Source organism: Phacochoerus africanus, chromosome 4 (assembly GCF_016906955.1).
Source record: "Phacochoerus africanus isolate WHEZ1 chromosome 4, ROS_Pafr_v1, whole genome shotgun sequence".
Taxonomy (NCBI): domain Eukaryota; kingdom Metazoa; phylum Chordata; class Mammalia; order Artiodactyla; family Suidae; genus Phacochoerus; species Phacochoerus africanus.
This window is the reverse complement of record NC_062547.1, coordinates 122,841,171-122,868,463: the sequence shown is the minus strand read 5'-3', so window position 1 is coordinate 122,868,463 and position 27,293 is coordinate 122,841,171. Positions and strand designations below refer to the sequence as shown.

Genomic DNA, 27,293 nt, shown 5'->3' with positions numbered 1-27,293 from the left:
ATCTCTATTTTATTGATTTCCTCTTTGATTTTTATGACTTCCTTCCTTCTGCCTTTATTTCTTTTCCTTCTCCAATTTCCATGGCTAGAACTTCTTAAAACTATGTTGAATAGCAGTGGTGAAAGTGGACATCCTTATCCTGTTCCTGATTTTAGTGGAAATGCTTTCAGTTTTTCACCATCGAGAATGATGTTAGCTGTGAGTTTGTTATCTATGGCTTTTATTATGTTGAGGTAAGTTACCTCTATGTTCACTTTCTGCAGAGTTTTTTTTTTTAATCAGTAATGGGTGTTGATTTTGTAAAAAGCTTTTTCTAAAATGGTTGTTTTTTAAAATAATATTTGTCAGTTTCACTTATTTCACTGGAGAGTGGGTCTCTGAAGCAACTTACACTTTTATCCTGGAAGTGGAAGTCTCCAAACTACTTAATTCTAAATCTTCCTAAAGTTCAAATATGTCTTCACAGTAAAGAAATTACTATCCCAGAATCGATCAATATGTCTGTCTGTCTGTCTATCTATCTATTTATCTATCTGTAGTTTTCTCCCCATGAACAGAGGATTTGGTCAGCCCAGAGCTGTCAATATTCAGAGTAGTTCTTTGGGCTATCCTGTCCTACTAAGGACTTTTATAATTACTATGTGTGTCATGAGCTAAAGATATTGTTTGTAAGTATTTATTTTACTTAGTTTTCTCCTACCCACAGAAGTCTGAAGCTTTCACTCAGTTTGTTTACTTGATTGGATTTTGCAGTTCTTTGGCCCTGTTGATATAGGTGGATGTTTCTTGCATAGGACGTTTGACTTTTTTGCATTCCTTCATATTCTTAGAATCATGTAGTTACAAATATGTAAGCTGATATTCAGTTAAATTGTTACTTTAAGAAGTGGCTTAATCTGATTTTAAATTACATTTTATGGAAGAATTTTGCTGACATCTGATCACACACTGCAGTTGAGAGCTTCATATAAAAAATTGGAAACTTTGAGAATTTGAGTATATCTCATCCTCATCCTCCTTCCAGTAAATGAGAAATCCTAATTTCAGATCCGTATCTGTTTATCAGTATAGCTGATTCCTTCAATCACTGCTACTGTGTTTACTTGTATTTACTTTTTTTGTGGTCACTGGAAGACTCTCTCCATTCCTATAAATCTGCTTACCTTCATGAGAGGAATCCATGTAGAACTGAGTCATCACATGGAATCATTTCATTCATCAGTGGAGAGCAAATATAGTGGTTTTCCTTGGGTTAGTCATTCGCTCTGGGTTAGGCAGTGGAGAGGGTAAGTGGGGTCATGTTGTACAATACATTTTTACCTCTGCCTAATATATTATCTAGTAATTTCTTCAGCAGAAGCATAGGTTTGAAAGTTTCTTGCAGAATGAGGTGGTAGATATCATTTAACCAGTTTTCTCACACTCCGTGTTTTATTAATATATGTATTTCTTTCCTTAGGCTATAACTCAACGTAAATAAAACTGGGGAAATAGTTGATAGTGATCAATTTTGTAGTAGTAAGTATGCTGTTGGAAATTCCCTTTAATGTCACTTTTACTCGTATACTATTGTAATATCATGTAAGGTCTTCCTTTAGTAGTGATCTATTGTGAAAATTTACTTCCATGATATACTATATCTGGCTGGTTGAATTTCATATTATAAACATACATATTAAAAATAGGATTTAATGGGGAGTTCTGTTGTGGCTCAGCAGGTTAAGAACCTGACATGTCTGTGAGTATGTGGGTTCGATTCCTGGCCTTGCTCAGTGGGTTAAGGATCCCACATTGCTGCAAGCTGTGGCATAGGTCACAGATGCAGTTCAGATATGGAGTTGCTGTGGCTGTGGTGTAGGGCTGAAGCTGCAGCTCTGATTTGACCCCTAGCCTGGGAACTTACTTATGCCTCAAATGTGACCCTAAAAAGAAAAATAAATAAAGTAATTAATTAAAAAAATAGAATTTAATGGTAAAATATCCATGTATATTCCTTCAAAACCTTTGAAAGGACACATAGGAAACTCATCACTGATTTCTCCTAGGAAAGAAAATGCTGTAGGCTGGAGGACTGAAAAAGGAAGTATACCCTTTTATTCCATCTGAGTTTTTTAATGCATGTAAGTATTACTGAAGTAATAACAATGCACTAAAAAGTAAATAAAACAAAAAACAGCAAAGTAAATAATAGCAAAAGGGGAGGTAAAAGATATTTCAGATGATCCATGGATGTAATTCTAGCCAAATATAGTTTGGCAACCCCTGTTTGGGTTTCTTCTCAAAATTGGTAAGCTTTCCATGTTGACTGATGGCTAAGTTTGAGTAGAACTCTCTTCTAGGTGGTAATTACATTATAATATTTTATAATCATTTTGTTCCTTCTAACTTCAGATAATTTAGAACATTTGCCAGGTTTCTCTTTGACATGAAATGTGCTCTTGATTTGGAATGCAAGTTAGTAGAAGTGTTGCTTCATGAATAAAAAGACTGTGGTGGTAACTTAGAAGTATTCTTCTACTGAAGATAATTAAGGCAAGATTTTTTGAGGTACTTTGATCTATATAGATAGTAAAAAATTTACTTGAGTCTTTTTTTTCAAATTGTCATATCTAAAATCTGACTGATTAAATTCATTCTTGGTATCTCTTTAAAAGAATGCATGTTTTTGTCTTGTTCCTTTGTCTGAAAGCTGTTTCTTTATCATCTGATAGTATCTACCTTTCTGTTTATTGTCCCTTTGACAGTTGGTATGTAGATGTTGAAGCAGGTGCACTGTCTTGGAGTTCTCAGGGGTGGTAATGGTTCACGTGTACCTCTTTGCTGGTGTAGATATAAGAGCAGGTGTTACTGCTCTGCCATCAATCTCCTTGCTTGGCCACTCTAGGTATCTCTCTGAAGCCTCAGGGGCAGGGGGGCTTTTCCCTACTTGTTGCTTATAGGTGCTCTCTGTAGCTGCAGGTTGTGTGATTCTCATGGTCCCTCTCCCTGCCTTGCTGCTGGTAGAAGTGCTCTCTGTAGCTCTGCAGATTGGAATGTGGGTTAATGGGCCTTCCCTGGCTCCCTTGGTGTGGAGGGTGCCACTGATGTGAGCCTTCACGGGGCCACTGGAAGGGGTCCTGTATCTTGTGCTTTTCACTGGTTGGGCAGCCCACAGCTCCGTCAGAGAGTGGGCACTGGCAGCCATCTCATGGGAATGGCCGCTGCCACCAGCAGCTTTTCTGGCATTGCTTTGCTGGTCCAAGCTTCTGCAGATGCTCTGGGCGCAGCCAAGACGCCTGTGTTTTCCCTGGTTGAAAGGGAGCGGGCCCCAGTGGCCCTCTCATGGGAATGGGTACTGCCGCGATGGCATGAGCTCTGCAGATTCTCTGTGTGGAGCTGAAACACCAGTGTTTGCGTACGTTTTCCCTGCCCAAGCAGATCACTGCTTTCGCTGGAAGTGGGTGCTGCTGCCAGCAGTTTTTCTGGTGCTGCTTTGCTGATGTGAGCCTCTGTAGATTCTCTGGATGAGAAATTAGGGAAACCATCCCATTTACCATTGCATCAAAAAGAATAAAATACCTACCTAATAATAAATCTACCTAAAAAGACAAAAGATCTGTACTCTGAAAACTATAAGACACTGATGAAAGAAATCAAAGAAACAGATGTAAAGATGTACCATGCTCTTGGATTGGAAGAATCAATATAGTCAAAATGACTGTACTACCTAAGGCAATCTACAGATTCAGTGCAATCCCTATCAAATCACCAATGACATTCTTTACAGAACCAGAACAAAATATTTTAAAATTTCTATAGAAAAATAAAAGACCTTGAATAACCAAAGCAATATTGAAAACAAAAAATGAAACTGGAGGAATCAGGCTCTCTGACTTCAGACCCTACTGCAAATCTACGGTCATCAAAATGGTATGGTACTGGTATAAAACCAGAAATATAGATCAATGGAACAGGAAAGAAAGCCCAGATATAAACCCAAATGCCTATGATCAATTAATCTATGACAAAGAAGGCAAGAACATCCAGTAGAGGAAAGATAGTTTCTTCAGTAAATGGTGCTGGGAAAACTGAACAACTGCATGTAAGAGAATAAATTGGAACGTTCTCTATTACCATACACAAAAATAAACTCAAAATGGATTAAATACCTAAATGTAAGGCCAGACACTATAAAACTCCTAGAGGAAAACATAGGCAGAAAGCTCTTTGGCATAAATCATAGCAACATCTTATTTGATCCACCTTCTAGAATAAAGACAATAAAGACACAAATAAACCAATGGGACCTAATTAAACTCAAAAGCTTCTTCGCAGCAAAGAAAACCATTGAAAAAACTAAAAGACAGCCCACAGAATGGGAGAAAATTTTTGCAAATGACTCAACCAATAAAGGCTTAATCTCCAAAATATACAAACAACTCATACAATTCAACAACAAAGAAACAAACAACCCAATTGACAAGTGGGCAGAAGACCTAAATAGACATTTTACTAAAGAAGATATACAGCTGGCCAGCAGGCACATGAAAAAATTCTCAATATCACTGATCATTAGAGAAGTGCAAATCAAAGCTACAGTGAGGTGCTACCTCACACCAGTCAGAGTGGCCACCATTAAAAAGTCAACAAATAACAAATGCTGGAGAGGATGTGGAGAAAAGGGAACCCTCATGCACAGTTGGTGGGAATGTAAATTGGTACAACCACTATGGGAAACAGTATGGCAGTTCCTCAGAAAACTAAATATAGAACTACCATATGACCCAGCAATCCCACTCTTTGGCATATATCCACACAAAAATTTCATTCAAAAGATATATACACCCGTAATATTCATCACAGCACTATTCACAGTCGCCAAGACATGGAAACAAGTGCCTATTGACAGATGAATAGATTCAGAACACATGGTACAGGTATATAATGGAATACTACTCAGCTGTAAAAATGACAAAATAATGCCATTTTCAGCAATATGGATGGACCTAGAGACTCTCATACTGAGTGAAGTAAGCCAGAAAGAGAAAGACACCATATGATATAACTTATATGTAGAGTCTAAAATATGACACAAATCTTCTATCTACAAAATAGAAAAGATCATGCACATGTAGGACACACCCGTGTTTGCTGGGTCAGGGAGAGGGAGTGGGATGGATTGGGAGTCTGGGGTTAGTAGTCGAAAACTCTTGCGTTTGGAGTGGACGAGCAGTGAGATCCTGCTGTGTAGCACAGGGAAATGTATATATAATCACTTGTGATGGGATATGATGGAGGATAATGTGAGAAAAATAATGTGTATATATGTATGAGTGGGGTCACTTTTCTATACAGTAGAAATTGACAGAACATTGTAACTCAATCATAAAAAGTTAAAAAAATAATGCAGCTTTAGCAGATCTCTTTATCCAATGAAGTGGGATTATGTTCAAATTTTAGGTTATTTTTATATAGTTGTATTTTAAACATACAGGTCTCATCTTTGTTTCTGCCCTTTAGTCGGCCTCAGAAAGTGTGTTTGTGTCCATATCTACCAGCGCATCCTCTGCACATCTCTACCCACTTGTACATAATTCAGCATCCAGCAGAGGTGAGTAAGATTTTGTAAAATACACAATTTCAAATAGAATATTAGTACACAAGAGGAAGCATACAGGTGAACATACTCTTCCCTCCTCACTCTTCAGCATTTCTGAAAATAAATTGATGATAAATGCTTTCTCATTGATGATAAATAGTTTCCTATGATAGTATAGTGTCATATGCTTTGTAGACAGATATAAAACTGGGTTATATAATAAAATCTTGTTATTTCATAAAAACTGTTACTGGATAGTATATAGAATTTACAACTCCAACATTTTTATATGAGATTTTGTGTGTAAAGATCTAAGAAATCATTGCTTTTAAAATTTTTGTCATAGCTTATTCTCTTTGATGTCCTTTCTTGTTAAGGTAGAATTAACTCTCAGCATGTTAATGTTATAAAATGAATGTGTAAAATAAATTTTTTACTTCAAGTGAGTATAACAAATATGTGTATTGTGTATGCATGTATAAAATATATAAAAAAATATAAATGTATATAAAGACTTTAGTTAATACTTTCCTATACTGATGAGAATTATGCGTGTGCTAGTATGTATGTGTTTCTGTAACTCTTGCTTAAATGCAGTAATGACAAAGGGCAAGGGAAGGAGATCATAGATAACCAGAAAGATATTAAAAGATATTAATTTGTCATTTTCATTTTCCAAGTGGTGAAACAATTATTCTTTTATTGCAGATGGTTAAATATTTCATTTGTTGGGCAACCTTTTTTTCAGTGTTAACAACATGCTTTTGTAAGGATTGTGCCACTTTGGTCACTAACATTATTTTATTACATTTAAATCTGTAAGACTCTGCAGGTCACGTGTACATAAAATGGTAGCTTACTGGCCATAAAAGTTTTGGCTAAACCTTGTCTTTTTTTTTGACTGTGCCTGTGGCATGTGGAATTTCCCAGGCCAGCGACTGAACACCAGCCACAGCATTAAAAATGCAAAATCTCTTACCTCTAGGCCACCAGGCAACTCCTAAAACTTGACTTTTGAGGGTGAAGGCTTTTTTCATTTTATAGTATACTTAGTATTTTACCTTTTCACTGTTGTGAGGTTCCAGATGTAAGATAGCTTTTAAAATATAGGTGTTTTTGGAATTCCTGTTGTGGCACAGTGGTTAACAAATCCAACTAGGCAAAAAGACAAAAAAAGACAAGAAAAGAAATATCGGTGTTTTCACTGATTTGTGGCAGTTTTAATATTTCTTATTAATTCCTTTTTCTGTTCATTCTCCCTACCTTCCTTCATTCCTTCCTTCTTCCCTCTCTCCCTCCCACTGCCCCTCCATCCCAACATGGTTAATTCACAGTTTCAATGATCTGTCCATAATTGTGTATGCTACAAATGTGTTTTATGGATGTATATCCATATCGTTTTTTCTTATCACACAAAGAACTTTCAAATTTTAATCTCAGTCATACCCAGATGCTTTGTGCCTTATCTCAGCACACTGTTTTCAATAAAAGAATAGGCCAGTTTGATGACTTCCCCTATAAGTGATTGAAAACCATTTGGATAGGCTCTAAGAGGGACTCTGAGAAAAGAAGACTTGGTAAAGTAGTAGAAATGGAGGTGATAGGATGAAGCATTTCAAAGAGTAGATATAAGTATGAGGAAATTACTTAAGGAAAAAAAAGTTATCTCAAAAATAAGAAAAAAATTTACAAGAAAGAAGTGCCAAACTTCCTGGCCTTTCATATATATATATATATAATGATTATGGATTTAACCTAAGATATGAGGGTAAGGAGTGATGTAAGGAAGCTAAATTTTTATTTACTATGAGAGGCTGTAGTTGTAAAATGCTATACTTAAGACTAAGGTTCAGGAGTTTAATTTTTTTTTAATTACTCAAATGAATTTATCACATCTGTAGTTGTATAATGATCATTCACAGGATTTCCATCCCATAACCCATGCATATCCCCCCACCCCCCAAACTGTCTCCTCTGGAGACTATAAGTTTTTCAATGTCTGTGAGTCAGCATCTGTTCTGCAAAGAAGTTCAGTTTATTTTTTTTTCAAATTCTACATGTCAGTGAAAGCATTTGATGTTGGTGTCTCATTGTATGGCTGACTTCACTTAGCATGATAATTTCAAGGTCCATCCATGTTGCTAAAATGCTGGTAGTTCTTTCCTTTTAATGGCTGAGTAATATTCCATCGTGTATATGTACCATATCTTGATCCCCTCCTCTGTCGATGGACATTTAGATTGTTTCCATGTCGTGGCTGTTGCAAATAGTGCTGCAATGAATACTGGAGTACATGTGTCTTTTCGAGTCATGGTTTTCTCTGGATAGATGCCCAGGAGTGGGATTGCTGGATCAAATGATAGTTCTATGTTTAGTTTTCTGAGGAATCTCAATATTGTTTTCCACAGTGGTTGCACCAGTTTACAATCCCACCAACAGTGTGATAGGGTTCCTTTTTCTCCACCCCCTCTCCAGGACTTATTGTTTTTAGACTTTTTGATGATGGCCATTCTGGCTGGTGTCAGGTGGTACCTCAGAGTGGTTTTGATTTGCATCTCTCTAATAATGAGTGACGTTGAACATCTTTTCATGTGTTTCTCGGCCATCTGTATGTCTTCTTTGGAGAATCATCTGTTTAGATTTTCTGCCCATTTTTTGATGGGGTTGTTTGTTTTTTTGGTATTGAGAGGTAGGAGGTGTTTATAAATTTTGGAGATTAATCCCTTGTCAGTTGATTCACTTGCAAAGATTTTCTCCCATTCTGTGGGTTGTCTTTTTGTGTTGTTTAGGGTTTCCTTTGCTGTGCAGAAACTTTGAAGTTTGATTAGATCCCATTTGTTTATTTTTGTTTTTGTTGTCAATACTCTGAGAGGTGGATCTGAGAAGATGTTGCTGTCATTTATGTCAGAAAGTGTTTGGCCTATTTTCCTCTAAGAGTTTTATAGTGTCTGGTCTTGTATCTAGGTCTTAAATCCATTTGGAGTTTATTTTTGTGTATGGTGTTAGGGAGTGTTCTAATTTCATTCTTTTCCATGTGGCTGTCCAGTTTTCCCAGCACCACTTATTGAACAAGCTGTCCTTTCTCCATTGTATATTCTTGCATCCTTTGTCATAGGTTAGTTCACCGTAGGTGTGTGGGTTTACTTCTGGGCTTTCTATCCTGTTCCACTGATCTATATTTCTGTCTTTGTGCCAGGACCCTATGGTTTTGATGACTGTTGCTTTGTAGTATATATAGTCTGAAGTCAGGAAGCCTGATTCCTCCAGCTCCATTTTTCTTTTTCAGGATGTCTTTGGCTATTCTGGGTCTTTTGTGCTTCCAAACAAACTTTAAAATATTGTGTTTGAGTTCTGTGAAAAATGTCCTTGGTAATTTGATAGGGATTGCATTGAATCTGTAGATTGCCTTAGGTAGTATTGTCATTTTGATAATGTTAACTCTTCCAATCCATGAGCATGGTATATCTTTCCATCTATTCGTGTCATCTTTGATTTCTTTCATCAGTGGCTTATAGTTTTCAGAGTACAGGTCTTTTGTCTCTTTAGGTAGGTTTACTCCTAGGTAGTTTATTCTTTTGGATGTGATGGTAAACGGGATTGCTTCCCTAATTTCCTTTTCTGCTCTTTCATGGTTAGTGTATAGAAACGCTGTTGATTTCTGTGTATTAATTTTGTATCTTGCGACTTTGCCAAATTCGTGGATGAGCTCTAACAGTTTTCTGGTAGAGTCTTTAGGATTCTCTAGGTATAGTATCATGTCATCTGCAAATAGTGATAGTTTTACTTCTTCCTTTCCAATTTGGATTCCTTTTATTTCTTTTACTTCTCTGATTGCTGTGGCTAGGACTTCCAGAACTATGTTGAAGAGTAGTGGCGAGAGCGGAGATCCTTGTCTTGTTCCTGATCTCAGTGGGAATTCTTTGAGCTTTTCCCCATTGAGAATGATGTTTGCTGTGGGTTTGTCGTATATGGCTTTTATGATGTTGAGGTAGGTTCCCTCTATGCCCCCTTTCTGAAGGGTTTTTATCAGAAATGGGTGTTGGATTTTGTCAAAGGCTTTTCCCTGTACCTATTGAGAGGATCATATGGTTTTTATTCTTCAGTTTGTTAATGTGGTGTATCACACTGATGGATTTGCGGATATTGAAGAACCCTTGCATCCCTGGGATAAATCCCACTGGATCATGATGTACAATCCTCTTAATGTATTGTCGGATGTGGCTTGCTAGTATTTTGTTGAGGATTTTTGCATCGATGTTCATCAGTGAGATTGGCCTGTAGTTTTCTTTTTTTGTGGAGTCTTTGTCTGGTTTTGGTACCAGGGTGATGGTGGCCTCATAGAATGAGTTTGGGAGTATCCCTTCCTCTGCAATTTTTTGAAATAGTTTGAGAAGGAGAGGTGTTAGCTCTTCTCTAAATGTTTGATAGAATTCACCTGTGAAGCCATCTGGTGCTGGACTTTTGTTTGTTGGAAGATTTTTAATCCCAGTTTCAATTTCAGTTCTTGTGATGGGTCCACTCATCTTTTCTATTTCATCTTGGTTTAGTCTTGGAAGATTGTATTTTTCTAAGCATTTGTCCATTTCTTCTAGGTTTTCCGTTTTATTGGCATGTAGTTGCATATAGTAGTCTCTTATGATCCTTTGTATTTCTGTGGTGTCCATTGTTACTTCTCCTTTTTCATTTCTAATTTTATTGATTTGAGACCTCTCTCTTTTTTGCTTGATAGGTCTGGCTAGGGGTTTATCAATTTGGTTGATCTTCTCAGAGAACCAGCTTTTCGTTTCATTGATCTCTTCTGTGGTTTTCTTTGTTTCAATTTCATTGATTTCTGCTCTGATCTTTATGATTTCTTTCCTTCTACTAACTTTAGGTCTTGTCTGTTCTTCTCTCTCGAGCTGCCTTAGATGTAAAGTTAGCTTGTTTATTTGAGCTTTTTCTTGTTTCCTGAGGTGGGCTTGTATTGCTATAATCTTTCCTCTTAGAATGGCTTTTGCTGCATCCCATAGGTTTTGGAGTGTCGTATCTTCATTGTCATTTGCTGCTAGGTATTTTTTAATTTCCTCTTTGATGTCTTCAGTGATCCATTGGTTGCTTAGTAGCATGTTGTTTAGTCTCCACATGTTTGTGTTTTCTGCAGTTTTTTCTCGTTGTTGATTTCCAGTTGTATAGCGTTGTAGTCGGAAAAGATGCTTGATATGATTTCAATTTTCTTGACGTTACCGAGGTTGGATTTGTAGCCCAGGATATGATCAATCTTAGGGAATGTTCCATGTGGACTTGAGAAGAATGTGTATTCTGTTGCTTTTGGATGGAATGTCCTGTAAATGTCTATTAAGTCCATCTGGTTTAATGCATCGTTCAGGGCCTGTGTTTCCTTATTGATTTTCTATCTGGTTGATGAAGTCCATTACTTTAACATCTCTGGTGTTAAAGTCCCCCACTAGGATTGTGTTATTGTTGATTTCTCCTTTTAAGGTCGTTAGCAGTTGCCTTATATATTGTGGAGAACCTGTGTTGGATGTGTAGATATTTAAAATTGTTATATCATCTTCTTGGATTGATCCTTAAAATATTCTTCATTTTAAAGTCTATTTTGTCTGATACGAGTATTGTTACTCCAGCTTTCTTTTGATCCCCGTTTGCATGAAGTATTTTCTTCCATCCTCTCACTTTCAGTTTGTATGTGTCCCTGGAAGTGAAGTGGGTCTCTTGAAGACAGCATATATATGGGTCTTGCTTTTGTCTCCATTCAGCCAGTCTATGTCTTTTGGCTGGGGCGTTTAGTCCATTCACATTTAAGGTAATTATTGATATGTATGTTCTTACTGCCATTTTATTAATTGCTTTGGCTTTGTTTTTGCTGCTCTTTTTTCTTTCCTTCTTCTCTTGTTCTTTTCTGCCTATAGAAGTTCCTTTAGTATTTGTTGTAAGGCTGGTTTAGTGTTGCTAAATTCTCTCAGCTTTTGCTTGCTTAACTGTGAAGGTTTTGATTTCTCCTTCAAATCTGAACGAGAGCCTTGCTGGGTAAAGTAATCTTGGTTGGAGGTTTTTTCCTTTCATCACATTGAGTATATCATGCCACTCCCTTCTGGCCTGCAGAGTTTTTTTGCTGACAACCTTATTGATAACCTTCCCTTGTATGTTAAGTGTTTCTTTTCCCCAGCTGCTTTCAAGATTTTCTCTTTGTCTTTAATTTTGGTCAGCCTGATGAATATGTGTCTCGGTGTATTCCTCTTTGGGTTTATTTTATATGGTACTCGTTGTGCTTCCTGGATTTGAGTGAGTGATTCCTTTCCCATGTGAGGGAAGTTTTCAGCTATTATCTCTTGGAATATTTTTTCTGCCCCTTTCTCTCTCTCTTGTCCTTCTGGCACCCCTATAATACAGATGTTGGTGCGTTTCACGTTGTCCCAGAGTTCTCTGAGACTCTCTTCATTTGTTTTCAATCTTTTTCTCTTTTCTGTTCTGCATCCGTAATTTCCACTAATCTGTCCTGCACCTCACTTATTCATTCTTCTGCCTCCTGTGTTCTGCTGTTAGCTGCTTCTAGTGAGTTTTTTTATTTCAGTTATTGTATTTTGCATCTCTTCTTGTTTGAGTTTTATATCTTGTATCTCTTTGGTCAGTGTTTCCTGTAAGTTATCCATCTTTGCCTCCAGTTTATTTCCATTGTCTTGCGTCCTCTTCAGCATCAACAATCTAAAGTCTTTTTCCTGGAGGCTGAGAATCTCCTCATGGCTTAGCTGATTTTCTGGGGTTTTTCCTTTCTCCCTCATCTGAGTTATAGTTCTCTGTCTTTTCATTTTTTATAGGTTTTTGGTGTGGTAACCTTCTTACAGATAATAGAGTTGTAGCCTGTCTTACCTCTGATGTCTTCCCCCCTGTGGCTGAAGTCAGTATGGGGGCTTGGTGTAGGCTTCCCGATGGGAGGGGCTGATGCCTGCCCCCTGGTAGGAGGAGCCGATTCTACTCCCTCTGGTGGGTGGGGCTTAGTCTCTGGATGGGATTAGAGGCAGCTGTGTGCCTGAGGGGTCTTTAGGTAGCCTGTTTACTGAGGGGTGGGGCTGTGATCCCACCTGGATTGTTGTTTTCCCTGGGGCTTCTCAGCAGCTGACTGATGGGTGGGGCCAGATTTTCCCAAAATGGCCACCTCCAGAAAAAGGCACTGCTGCTGAATATTCCCGAGAGCTTTGCTTTCAATGTCCTTTCCTCACAGCAAGCCACGTTCACCCCTCTTTTCTCAGGATGTCCTCCAGGAACTGCAGTCAGGTTTGACCCAGATTCCCATGGAGACTTTGCTCTGCCCTGGGACCCAGTGCCTGTGAAAGTCCGTGTGCGCCTTTTAAGAATGGGGTCTCCGTTTCCCCCAGTCCTGTGGAGCTCCTGCGCCCAAGGCCCAGTGGCCTTAAATGCCAGATGCTCTAGGGGCTCTTTCTCCCAGTGCCAGATCCCTGCACATGAGGGTTTGATGTGTGGCTCAGAACTCTCAGTCCTGTAGGTGAGTCTCTGTGAACCAGTTAGTTTCCAGTCTGTGGAGCTTCCCACCCAGGAGGTATGGGGTTGTTTATATCACGAAATCGTCCCCCCTACCTCTTGATGTGGCCTCTTCTTTTTCATCTGGAGTAGGGTATCTTTTTTAAGGTTTCCGGTCCATTTGGGTGAAGATTGCTCAGCCTTTAGTTGTGAATTTTGTTGTTTTTGCTCCAATTCTTTTATTCTGCCATCTTAATCCCATCCTTCAGTTTAAATTCTTAATAGCTTTGTAAACTCTGTAACCCCTGGGCAAGGAAATTAACCTCTCTGTGCTTTAGTTTTGTCATTAGTAAAATGGAAATGGTAAAAAAATTATACTTTGTTAGTCTTTTCTTGTGAACAGTAAATGTATTATATATTTTTGTATATGTATATACAGACACATACACACACAATGTACTGAGAATTATGTACATAAAGTTAGCTTTTAGCTGTTATGATGATAGTAAATGATAATTTGTAGTTAGTATGGATATAACTACTAAAAGAACAAATAGAGGAGTGATTGCTTCTGGGAGTTAGTATTGGGGAGTGTATTTGGGAACATTATAAATCTTTTGGCACTACTTAATTTGACATATATACATATGCTATTTCAATGAAAGTTTGGAAAGTGATTTAAGTATATGTCAAAGTCTCAGAGTGATGGTAAGGAGAGGAGAAAACAGTATGAGAGACTGGAAAATATCCTGAAACTCCCCTCTCACATATCTCCTGCTGGTCACATTCATCATAGGAGCTGCTCCAAATTGCTCTTTTCAGGCTCCCTCAGAGTGCCAGCCTACTACATGTTATTTTTAAAATCATGGCAAATTCTGACTCTTCTGTTTCCTTTTTGCACTTTTTATCAGGTAAATCAATTTGACAATTCTCAGCAGCTTTAAATCCACCTTTTACAGATTATTTTAATCAATACCTAGGAGACCCAGGGGTGAAAGAGGTAATAAAACAAAACAAAAAGGGAGTTTCTGTCATGGCTCAGTGGTTAATGAATCCTTCTAGGAGCCATGAGATTTTGGGTTTGATCCCTGACCTTACTCAGTGGGTTAAGGATCCTGCGTTGCCGTGAGCTGTGGTTTAGGTCACAGACCCATCTCAGATCTAGTATTGCTGTGGCTCTGGTGTAGGCCGGTGGCTGCAGCTCCATTTAAACCCGTAGCCTGGGAACCTCCATATGCTGTGGGTGTGGCCTTAGAAAAGGCAAAAAGACAAAAAGAAAAAAAAAGTAAGAGGTAATAAACAGAGAAATGTCACTGAGGGTGTGTATGTGTGTGTGCTTGTGGTATTGAATACTACTACTATAATACTTTTTGTTTCTTTTGTAAAATAAACAATGTAATTATAAATTTATATTAAATTACTTCTGTAAATTTATATGTAACTTTATTGTTTGTGTATTAATTTATTAAATAACTTTGATATTCCTAAAAGAATGTAATATTTGACTTTCCTTAAGTACATTGTCATTTTTTTTACAGACATAAAAATAGTCAAATTATTCACTGTGAGGATATTTGCATGAAGGATTATATAAATTGGTAAACATAACATTGAGCTCTGTGTAAGTAAACTGATTAGAAAGGACCTCTATCACTTATTTGATCAAATGTGACACTCCCAGTTGGGCCAATGTAGAGCCAGGGTGTGAATGAGCATAATAGCTAATCACCTGGCTCTACTAGGATTAGGAATAGAATTCTTATGACAACCAGAAAGATAATTTTTAGTGTTGGAAGCTAGGATGTTGAAAAACCACTGATGATAGTTAATGTACTTTATGGAAGTGGCAATCAGCTTTCTCCACTTTAAAGTTACTATTTTTTCTCTTTCTGCACTCTGGAAGTATGGCCATAAATTCAGCCCACATTCAACTATGAGGGAGAGATAAGCTCTGCCTCCTGGAGTGGGATGTGTTTATGTTTATTACTTGAAATTCTGCTATAAGGAAGATTTGTCTCTTCTCTCCTGTGTATTTATTCACCTATTTATTTATATCAGTATAGATCCTATATTTGTTTTATGTTCTGTGTTATAATCCAAATATTGTGTTCTTTTGTTGCTCAAATTGTTCTACTGGGTGCTTTTTAAGGTTGGCTTTTGTGTCCCTTTGATATACCTCATTTTTTTTTTTTTTTAGCACTTCCTTGCTTTCAAGGTGTAAATATCTAGACAGTTATCTTCAAGTTTAACATACTACAAAATGTGAAACAAATATTTGTCAGAATAAATGATTCAGTTTAGTTAAATACAAAGTTATGTTTTTCTTAATCTTATTCATCATTTAGATAGATGTTATTTTATGAGATCAGTAAACATGTAAACACACCCCAATTGAATAAAAATATACACATATATTTAATACTGATAAATCAGAGAAACACTAGCTCTTTTTATTAAATTATACTCTGTAGTAAAAGACTTGAGAAAATTGTATATAATGTTATGAATCTAATGTTTGTTATAAAGGTTTTCAAATTGTCTTTAAGTAAAATCTACATTTTAATTAATTTTTTAATTATAGGAAAACAAGGTACTGCGGACAGTTCCTCTTCTAGCTGCATGTCTCCCCCAAGATAAGTGTAAAGTCAAGATTGGTCGTCGCTTCAGTGAAGAAAGGTAAATTTTAAGACAATTTAAACTAATTCTTTTTTGCACAAATTTTTAAAATTGGTTTCTCTCAAGTTATCCATTAGACCTAGAACATGGTACATTGGAAGTGGTCCAGAAATTTAATTTCTGCCTTCTCCTTCAAAATTGTACAAGTAAAATGTAAACAAAAATGCTCCCCCAAAACAGAGACCTAAACGGAATAAACAAATTATAGCATTGTCTAAATTCCTTAGTAATGTACATTGAGCCTAAGTATATATTTACTGTTTATTTCATTTTTACTAAGATAAGTTTTATTTCAAAGTAGTCAGGTATTTGTATTAGATTTTTTTCTTTTCTTTTTTTACAATTATATATAATACACATTTATATAAATATGTATATACATATATCTATAGATTTCTCTGTCTACTACCTACCCACTTACCTACGTACCTACCTATATCTCCCACTAAGGCTTTCTTAAGTTATAGTGACTAAAACTATATTTAATCTTCTAGTTATAGGCACATCATTTTTTTTTTAAATGATAGAATGCTCTCTCTTGCTGTATTTAAAATATTTTCTCTGGAGTTCCTGTTGTGGCTCAGTGGCTTCTGCCACAGCTGCAGTTGTGATTCATCCCCTAGCCTGGAAACTTCCCTATGCTGCAAGGGTGGCTGTAAAAAGAAAAAAATAAAATAAAATAAAATATTCTTTCTGATAAGGCCAGTATTTGCAGCAGCCTGTTAGTTGATATCTTCACAGACAGTTCTGTGAAATTCTTGAATCTTATTTCACACTGTATTACAGAACCTATTATTATAAATGTGTACCATATACTATATGTATTTAAATTTTTCTACAAGGCTTCTTACTTTTGAGGCATTTGTGTTGCTTATCTGTCTATTCACAGAGCCTTTGCAAATTACTTAAATGCTATCTACACAGTTAAATATATTTTTAGGTACAAAATTTATTTTCTTGAAAACATGGAGATTTCTTTTTCAGCTCATTTATGAAAATGCTAGGTAAGACAAGTGCCAGTTCCAAGCCCAAGGGACTGACCAAACTTTTCCATTCCTTTATATTATGAAAGTAATATCATGTTAGAACTTTATACAGTAATTTTTTTCCCTTCTCTGAAAATATGGTTAGGCATTCTTTTCTCATATAGAGTTTACTTTTGCACATTTTGCATTCCCTGGCCCCCAGAGGTAAACCTTGCTCTGGGCTTGGTGCTACTGTTGTGATTTTTGCCATTTTGATGGGGAGGGAAGCATGATCTAAAGCTCTTTACGTGGGGATCGGTCATATGACTTACACTGTAACACTCCTTCACACAAAGGCTCTTTGTTATGATAGTTTCTCTATAATTCATAGATAGTTGTAGATCTGACAACTTGGATCTTGGTTGTTTTACTCCAGGAGTGGTGAGCATCTGTGGTAGTAGAAGTAGAAGCTATTTGGGTCATCTAACCCCCCCCACAAATGTGCTTGGAGATGAGAAACTTGACATTTTTCTAAATAGCTTATCCCATTTTGAGACCATTACATTAAGTTCAGTTTTTCTGATGGTACCTAATATACTGCTTACTAAGTAAATTATTATTCACTGATGGATTTTAAGCTAAAGTTAAGATTATTAATTTAATAAAATTGGTAATTGAATGATTATTTTAGATTTTTTGTCAGAGTATGTGATGTAAATATGTGGGGAATGATTAAGAGACATATTACTTGTGGTATCCTTTGTAAGTGGGATTTAAAAATACTTATTTTCATTTTTTTGCTACTAGTACATAAGAAAACAATTGAGTTTTGTCTATTAACCTTGTATACTATGACTTTATAAATTTATTTGTTAGTTGTAGGAATTGTTTTGTAGATTGCCTAGAACTTTCTGTGTAAGTAGCCTTATCATCTCCAAATAGGATCGTTTATACTTCTTCCTTTCTGTTGTGTATGCCTTTTATTTCTTTTTCTTGCCTTATTGCAGTAACTTTAGTACAATGTGTATTACGAGTAGTGAAAGCCAATATCTTTACCTTGATCCTAATCTCAAGGGACATTGTTAAAGGTGATATTGCCTGTATACTTTTTATAGATGCCATTTGTTAGTTTGAAGGTTATTAGCTTTAATTGAATCTTTAACTTGTCTCCTTCCCCTTCAAGATGATTTTGTTGCTTGCAGACAGAGGCTGTCTCATTCATTATTAGATCTCTAGTGTCAAAATGTTTCACATGTATTTTTGAATGAAGTTCAGTAAGAATGATAAAACTCCTCCCCCCCAAAATGCTAATAGAGATTTCATTTTAAATTTTTAGAGATCCCGAACTTTCAACTATTTGTCGGAAGTCTGATACTTTAATATTATATCCAGGGGCTGAAGCTGCTAATTTGGAAGAATTTATATTAGATTCTCCTATTTATCCTACCACAGTCATCATCATTGATGGTACATGGAGCCAGGCTAAGGACATTTTCTATAAGAATTCCTTGTTCCGACTACCTAAACAGGTAAAAGCTAGTATTTTAACATAGAGTACATAAAATTATATAATTGTGTATGTTGTATATGTTTTCTCTGAGGGGATATACATATATTTTTATATATGAATTTGATGGCATATATACATAAGTGTGTGTATGCTTGTTTGTGTTTTTTTATATATATGTAGAAAATTTCAAATGTGTCCTTTTTTCTCAATTCCTACCATCAAACTTCACCACACTTTAGACATTTAGCTGTAAGTCTCTCAGTCAGATCAGTCTTAGGATTATGTATTCCTATGTGTATTTATGTTTTGTTAAGTGTTATGTTTAATTTTTGTTGATAACTACATTACTTTGTTCTTCTTAAGAGTGACTGGGAGTTCCTGCTGTGGCAGCAGTGAGTTAATGATCTGGCATTATCTCTCTGGAGGCACTGGTTGATCCCTGGCCCAGTGCAGTGAGTTGGGGATCCAACGTTGCTGTAGCTGTGGCTTAGTTCACAGCTGTGGCTTGGATTTGACCCCCGTCCCAGGGAACTACCATATGCTAAGGGTGTGGCCAAAAATGAAAAAAAAAAAAAAAGACTGAATTTTTATGAAATACTTTTTTTGTCATTCATGGTTTTAATCATATGGTTTATCCTTCACTTTGTTGATATAATGAACGATGATACATTTCCTAATATTGAACTGTTATTGTGTTATAGTGAACTCTTTTTGGTCATATTGTCTGTTTAATATATTGCTGAAGCTTAGATTTTAATTAATTAATTAATTAATTAATTTTTTGGGGGAGGCCATACCCATGGCATGTGGAAGTTCCCAGGCTAGGGGTCAGATTGCCACAGCCACAGCAGCATCAGATCCGAGCCCTGTGTACAACCTACATTGCAACTCATGGCAATGCCAGATCCTTAACCCCACTGAGTGAGGCCAGGGATGGAACTGGTGTCTTCATAGATACTAGTTGGGTTCGTTACCACTGAGCAACAGTGGAAACTCCTTATATTTTATTTAATGGCATTGAATTATTTTTGTTACTTTTGTTATAATATTTGGGTACTAAGATAGCGTTAACTTCACCAAATAAGTAGGTGTGATTTTAATGTTTTTTTTACTTTTGTTATAATATTTGGGTACTAAGATAGCGTTAACTTCACCAAATAAGTAGGTGTGATTTTAATGTTTTTCTTTGATGGAATAGTTTAAATAATAGTGGACTCCCATATTCCTTAAAAAAGACGTGCAACTCATTGGTAAAACTTCCTGACCCTGGTCTCCTTAAAAATAACTTCTAAATCTTTCTTTCAAACTCTTTTATGAAAATTATTCAAGCTTTCTGCTTCTATTTGTTTCAGTCTTTAACAGCTTATCTTTTCTAGGAAGTTACATCTTTGCTTTGGATTAACAAATTGGTTGTCATATATCTATATGTGCTTAAATACTTATTTTAATTTCTTCTGAGTGTTTCATTTTTTCCCCCCAGTAATCATACATGTATAGACACAGGCACACACTTTTTTTTTCCTATAAACAGGCTCAGAAGGAGTTTGTCTATGTATTGAGCTTTTAGAAGTATTAACCTTTAGATTGTTTTAATGGCTCTTAAACTTTCTTATTTTATTACTTTGAGCTTTTACTTTGATCAATTTATTTCATTTTTTTCATCCTTTTTTTCCTGCGTTTGTGAGATTTGTGCTAAGAGTACTATGCTTCTGTATTAAGATTAGTGAGTTTCTTCAATAAATAAAGGGAAAGAAGACTGTAACATTTCTTCTTAGTATAATTGTCATTGTATCCTATAGTTTTGATTTGCTGTGTTTCTCTTTATATCTGCAGCATTGATATAATTTGCTATTTGTTTTGATTTCATTCAACCCGTGGATTATCAGTGAATTCTTAATTTTCAGGTGTTATAACATTTTTGGTTACTGTTTTGTTTTTATTTATTTTGTTGGACTGTGATAAAAGAAAATTGCAAAGAGTATTTGGTATAAGTTTATGGTTTCTCTGAAGGTAAGTACATGTCAATTTTTTTTGCATGTTGTCTGAATATAAAAAATTTACCTTCTCTTTATAGTAATGGAAGTGTTTACATTTTTTAAAGTTTATTATTTGCAGTTTTTCTTTACACTTTTATTTTTGGCACAATTGGACTGTTTTATACTGAAAAAGGTATATGAAAACTTCTATTTGTGTATTTTTAATGAAGTTATCCTTACATTTTCAATATTTTTTGTGTTACGTATTTATCTACTTTGTTGTTGGGTTTGTACAAGTCATGTGTTTAATGAAAAATAACTGTGGAGTTCCCAGGAGATGCAGCGGGTTAAAGATCTGTCATTGTTACCACTGTAGCTCAAGTCACAGCTATGGTACAGTTTTAATCCCTGGCCTGGGAACTTCTGCATGCCTTTGGGTGTGGCCAAAAAGAAAAAACATAACTGAAACCCTGAATATGAGATTTTAATCTCAGATTCTTTGTATTTTTCATTCCTTTTGACTAAAATGTAGAAATGGTTTTTAGATGAGACTGAAATATTCAGAACAGTTCTAAAATATAGATAACATGTTGAGTGCTTTGAATGGGCCAGTCCCATTTCCAAGTGCTTTACATATATTAACTTTTTTTAATCTTTTCCCAAACCCCCTGAGTATTGTATTAGTTAACAAGGAAACTGAGGCTCAGGGATGTTAAATGATTTGTTTTAGATCGCAAAGCTATTTAATAGCAGAGCTGCAACTTGAACCTATCTAGTTTAGAGCCAAAGCCTATGGTCTTAACTGAAGTAGTATACTGCTTCTAAAACAGAAAACTTCTCTCTGGGATATTTATGTATAATGGCTTCTGTAGGTTTATCTCACTTCTTAAGTGTTCCCTGTGTTCCACAAGAACTAACTCATAAAAGGCATGGGTACTGTTAGATTGTGGCACTTTTCAGGTGAAATTTTATGTTCACATTATATTTAGATACTTCTCAGTATACAAAAAAAAATTAATGAAACTTTTAAGTAAAACATTTGTGGGAATTTTGAACTTTTTCTTTTCTTTTTTGTGTGGATATGCCATGTCTGCATCTGTACTCTTTCATTTTTTTGTGAAGTAGATGACTACCACAGAAATGAAGTACATAGTCACATTAAAAAGATTAAAAGCTATTTTAAAGATTAAAATTCACCAAATTATTTTTCTCCTTTAAATTGGGTATCAGATAAGTAAATAGGTAAATTAAATAATTCTTCTAGTCCTACTAACCATACATTATTGTCATCTTTTTCTCTTCTCGTTTTTCCAAACTAAAAACAAGTAAGTGGATATACATTAAGCCTTTAAAAGAGTATCTTACAACCATAGGATAAAAGTAAATACTTAAAAAGAGATCCTGCTGTGTAGCATTGGGAACTATGTCTACTCATTTATGATGGAGCATGATAATGTGAGAAAAAAGAATGTGTACATGTATGTGTAACTGGGTCACCATGCTGTATAGTAGAAAAAAAATAATGTATTGAGGAAATTTTAAAAAAAGAAATATCAAATTTCTTGATTTGGCATGGGGAAAAATATCACCTCAATCTAAAGTGAAAAGGCAAATGGCTTTTTGGAAGAGTTTGAATCTAATAAAGTCTTCATAAGCTTGGGTTCTTAGAAGTGAATAAAGTAAAGGCAAAAATCTCAAAAAAAATGAGTTGTAGATATAAAAAAAAGTTCGTGAAATAGACAATAAATTTTTGATAGTCATCATTTACTTGATCATCATTTATTTGATAGTAATCATATGACAACAAAATACTAAGTTGTAAACGTTATTGCTCAGATAACTTCAAACTTACAGAAGTTTCGATAATAATACAAAAGTTCCTCAAAAACTCTCAGGTGTTAACTTTATGCCATATATGCTTTACCATTCTCTCTCTGTTTATGTTTTTCTGAACCTTTTGAGAGTAAGGAATAAATGTCCAGATGCTACTTTTTGAAATTGAAGTTTTGCTAAATCTAGCCCAGAAAGATTTTCTTTTAATGAATATTTTTTGCTTGAAATAAAAAATAACAATTTAAAATAGCACAGTTTATAAAAATTCATGTTATATGTCTGGAGACACTTTCATCATAATATATATGTGGCAAATATGGATCACTTTAGAAACAATATACACGGCTTTTTAGGGTGTTCTACCACATATCTAGCCCAAACATATGAGTATGGCTTGGTTAGACAAGGTGCATTTCTAGATGTTATTGAAAAAAAAAAAAAAAGAAAAGATCAGTGTATTTACTTTTTCTAAAAAAATACATAAATATATAAAGTGTATGTAATGTATTGTTATATATTTATATAAAAACATTTTATATAAATTTATATATACACACTTTGTATATAAATAAATTTATATAGAAATACTTTGTGTATAAGAACATATAAAGAGAAATAAGTAAGTTGAATTGAAAAAGGGATTGATTTTTTTGTATATCTTTAGACAGCTAGGTAATTATACAGTGATATTGATAATCGTAGTGATTTTATATTAGGTTCTGAACTATTTTCTAGAACACAAAAAAAGTTTGCTTGTTTTTAATATATTGTCCAATTTTTGAAAAATTTCCCATTTGTATGTGATGATTTTTGGTAAATTAGTACTCAGCTTTTCTGGAAAAAATTATTACATAATAGACTTTCCTAGGAGCTCTGCTTAAATATATGTATATGAATAAGCTGTAAGTAACATGTTTCTTTCATAGGTAGTGACAGAAATTCAACTCAAACTAAACAAAAGGAAGTATATAGGTCATTTTGCTAAGTAGCTCAGAATGCATACAGATGGCTTCAGACTTGGCTAAATCTGGTTTTCAAGCAGCTGTTTTGGGGATTTTTTTTTTTTTGTCTTTTGTCTTTGTTGTTGTTGTTGTTGTTGCTATTTCTTGGGCCGCTCCAGAGGCATATGGAGGTTCCCAGGCTAGGGGTCCAATCGGAGCTGTAGCCACCGGCCTACGCCAGAGCCACAGCAACGCGGGATCTGAGCCGCGTCTGCAACCTACACCACAGCTCAAGGCAACGCCGGATCCTTAACCCACTGAGCAAGGGCAGGGACCGAACCCGCAACCTCATGGTTCCTAGTGGGATTCATTAACCACTGCGCCACGACGGGAACTCCTGTTTTGGGGATTTGCTTCCCTTTGGTTGTTCTGATTTCCTTTTGTTGTCTATGGGCTTCCTCCACTGCCACTGGAATATGTCTGTGGGAAGCAGAAGTTTAGTCTCCTCCTGACTTTATTTATCTTAAAAGAAATATGGTTTCTCCTTCTAGAATAGAATCCTGGGTGGTCCTTTAGTTGGGGTTGGTATGGATGGTACTACCATCATTGAGAGAAGAACCACAAGCATTAAGAAGAAATTCTTTAGGGGACTTGGGTTGTTGCTATCAGAGGGACAATTTAAAGGCATGAATGGGCAGGCTAAAAACCTGATAAATAATAACACATCAGTTGTTACTTGTAAAGACATGCTTGTTTGTGCATTCTTGGTTCATTCAAAGCAAGTGCTCTGTATAAATATTGTAATAATTCTTTATTACAATATATTCACACAGTGAAAAATAAAAATCCAAAAGTAAAAATCTGGATCATTTCTTGTTTAAGTTTCCCAAGCCTATAAATAATGTAGTTTAAGTTAATTAGGTTTTATTTCTAAATGTAATTATTTGTCATTTTTTTTTTTTTTTTGATCTTTTTACCTTTTCTAGGGCCACACCCGTGGCTTATGGAGATTCCCAGGCTAGGGGTATAATTGGAGCTGTAGCCACCAGCCTATGCCAGAGCCACAGCAACTCGGGATCCGAGCCACATCTTTGACCTACACCACAGCTCACAGCAACGCCGGATCCTTAACCCACTGAGTAAGGCCAGGGATTGAACCTGCAACCTTATGGTTCCTAGTCAGATTCGTTAACCACTGTGCCATGACGGGAACTCCCTTATTTGTCATTTTTAAACCACCCCCCTCAGTACACATACACGCACATACTTTTTAAAAAGATTTTTATTTTTTCTGTTATAGTTGATTTACAATGTTCTGTCAATTTCTGCTGTATAGCCCACAATACTTTTTTGTATAAATTTATCTTAGCTGTTATTACTTTAGTTGATCACTTTAGTTTCTGTAGTAGAATAAAATTTTTACTTCAAGTAAATTGAGAGGAAAAAATGGCAGAAAAAAAATCAGAATTAACATCCAAAGTATTGATTTTTTTTTACATATAAAAATGGTTTTTTTTTTCTAAATATGCAAGTTACCACATGTGTAATGCAAACCCATTAACTTGGCCTCATTTTAATCTGGATTTCTAATATATCCAGGCTATTTGGCAATGAATGAATCCTTTCCCTCAGAAGAATTTTACACAGGACACTCTTGACATTTGCTAGGAATAAATCCAAGGTGAATGTGGAAATGTTTGTAGGGCTCCTGGCTTTCTTCATAAACTTATTTTCAGCAAGCGTCTGCATATCCTTACTTTACTGCCTTTAAAACTTCCACTAAAGCTTGATTTCTCAATTGATAAACAGAGCACACTGTTGGATGCACTCGTTGGCTAAGACATTTTCATAAATTTTTTTTGGTGTCTATGCAGAGATGTTAAGTACTGGTTTTTATATCTTATCTGTGGCCAAATTCAAATTCATCATTCTCCTGATGATTTGTTTAATTGAGGTATAATTGATATAACATAATATTAGTTTCAGTTGTACAACATAATGATTTGATATTTGTATATATTGTAAAGTGATCTCTATAGTAAGTCTAGTTAATATCTGTCCCCAAATGTAGTTATGATGTTTTTTCTTCTGATGAGAACTTTTTAGAACTACTGTCTTAGCAACTTTCAGATATTTAGTACAGTATTGTTAACTGTAGGCATCATGCTTATTTTATTTTGTTTTATTTTTTTGCTTTTGAGGGTTGCACCCATGATATATGGAGTTTCACAGGCTACGGTCGAATTGGAGCTATGGCTGCCGGCCTACGCCACAGCCACAGCAACATCAGATCCAAGCCGTGTCTGTGACCTACACCACAGCTTACAGCAATGCCATATCCTTAACCCATTGAGTGAGGCCAGGGATCGAACCCTCAACCTCATGGTTCCTAGGCAGATTCGTTTCCACTGCACCATGATGGGAACTCAATGACTTTATTTATAACTGAAGTTTGTACCTTTTGACCCCCTTTACTCATTTTGTTCACCCCTCACCACTACCTCTGGCAACCACCAATCTGTTCTCTGTATCTATACACTTGTTTTTTTTTTTTTTTAATTTCACTTATTAGTGAGATCATACAGTATTTATCTTTCTCTGTCTGACTTATTTCACTTCACACAATGCCCTCAGGTTCCGTCGAAGCTGTCACAAATGGTAGGATCTCCTCTTTCATGGCCCAGTAATATTCCATTATATATATGTGTATCACATTTCTTTATCCATTCATCCATTGTTGGGCACTTAGGTTGTTTCCATATCTTGGCTATTAGAACTAATAATGCTGCAGTGACCCTGGAGTTGCAGATATCCTTTTGAATTAGTATTTTCATTTTTTCAGATTATCCTTTTAGTTTTATCCAAAATTTCAGTTTTCTTTACTTACATCACCAGCATTAGGGGATGGCTTGCTTTTTAATGCTCTTTTGCCCCTCATAAGAAGCTAAAAGAAAAAAAATTATTTTACAGAGTTAAATATGTAAAAGATTCTAGAGGACCAGGGAAGAATACATTCTTAGTGAGATGGTGGGTTCTGAATAGCCTTTTCTACTTACCTTCTCTTAAATGACTTCTGTACTTTACCTTCCAATAAATGTTTTCAATTAGTGCTGCAACAAAATAACTATTTCATGTCATGAAACTTCTGTGTCCTTGGGGCACAGTCAGAGCAGTTGAATGTTAAGTACAGAATGCCACAGTTTTAGTATATCAGTAGTTAACTCTTTTGACTTTTGCATAGTATTCATAATTTTGTTCACAGAATGTATACATATCTTCTGGATCTTTCTGGCTCCTGTGTTGGGGTGTTGTATACTCTTCTCAGGCTATAGGGCTGATCTCCAAGGTTGTAGATAGCCTTATATTTACGTACACAACTTGAGCTAAATTGCTTCTTAGGTGTATAATTCCTGGTGATAGAACATGAACTGATAGGAACTATGATCTTCCTCTGTGTAAAGATAATTTTAAGAAAATTATCAGAGATCTCTCCGGAATTCTTTGCCTCCCTACTTCCATCTGTTTGTTGTTTTTTTTTTTTTTTGCTTTTTAGGGCTGCACCCGTGGCATATGGAGGTTCCTAGACTAGGGGTCGAATCAGAGCTACAGATGCTGGCCTTCACCACAACCATAGCAACACAGGATCCAAGCTGCGTCTGTGATGTACACCACAGCTCATGGCAACGCCAGATCCTTAACCCACTGAGTGAGGCCAGGAATCAAACCCACAACCTTATGGTTCATAGTCAGATTCGTTTCCGCTGCACCATGACAGGAATTCCCTTCTGTTTTTTATTGAGTTCTTAACTGTGAACTCACTTCTTGTACTGGGAGAAATCCTCAAATTCCTTGGAAGATAATAGTATACATTTTGAATTGGAAAGAATCTTAAAGATTAATAAATTCTTAGCATTTCAGAAGTAAGAAAGTTAAAGGCTAGTAATAAGTGACTTTTCTGAAGTTGCAGCCAGCTAAGGGGAGAACTAGGAATATAATCTGATTCACTTGCTTTCTATCTCAGCATATTATGCTCTCCCTAGAATATGCTAATTAAAAAAGTTGGATTTAATTTAACCTAAATTTATGATTTATGACACAGATCACTTGGTGTAACTTAGTGCATTACATTTATTTTTATTCGCAAGTATAGTAAGTCAGGTGGAGGTGTGCAGCGGCAGTGTGAAAGCTGTGCTGTGCATTCCTTCCCAGTGTGGTTCGTGGACCAACCAGAAGCACTGACATCACTTTCTGACTTACTTCAATCAGTATGAGAGTCTCTAGTTCCATCCATGTTGCTGCAAATGGCAGTATTTCATGTTTTTTTGTGGCTGAGTAGTA

The 27,293-nt window shown here is 35.7% G+C and overlaps 1 protein-coding gene across 2 annotated transcripts in view; it reads left to right on the top strand.

Moving 5' to 3' along the window:
- Positions 1 to 27,293, top strand: part of DTWD2 (DTW domain containing 2) — a 112,397-nt gene that overhangs the window by 28,120 nt on the left and 56,984 nt on the right. For both annotated transcript variants that reach the window (XM_047778473.1, XM_047778472.1), the window contains exons 2-4: positions 5,500 to 5,590; positions 15,636 to 15,730; positions 18,032 to 18,224. In XM_047778473.1, the coding sequence (XP_047634429.1) occupies positions 5,500 to 5,590; positions 15,636 to 15,730; positions 18,032 to 18,224 (379 nt within the window). The remainder of the gene's footprint in view (positions 1 to 5,499; positions 5,591 to 15,635; positions 15,731 to 18,031; positions 18,225 to 27,293) is intronic.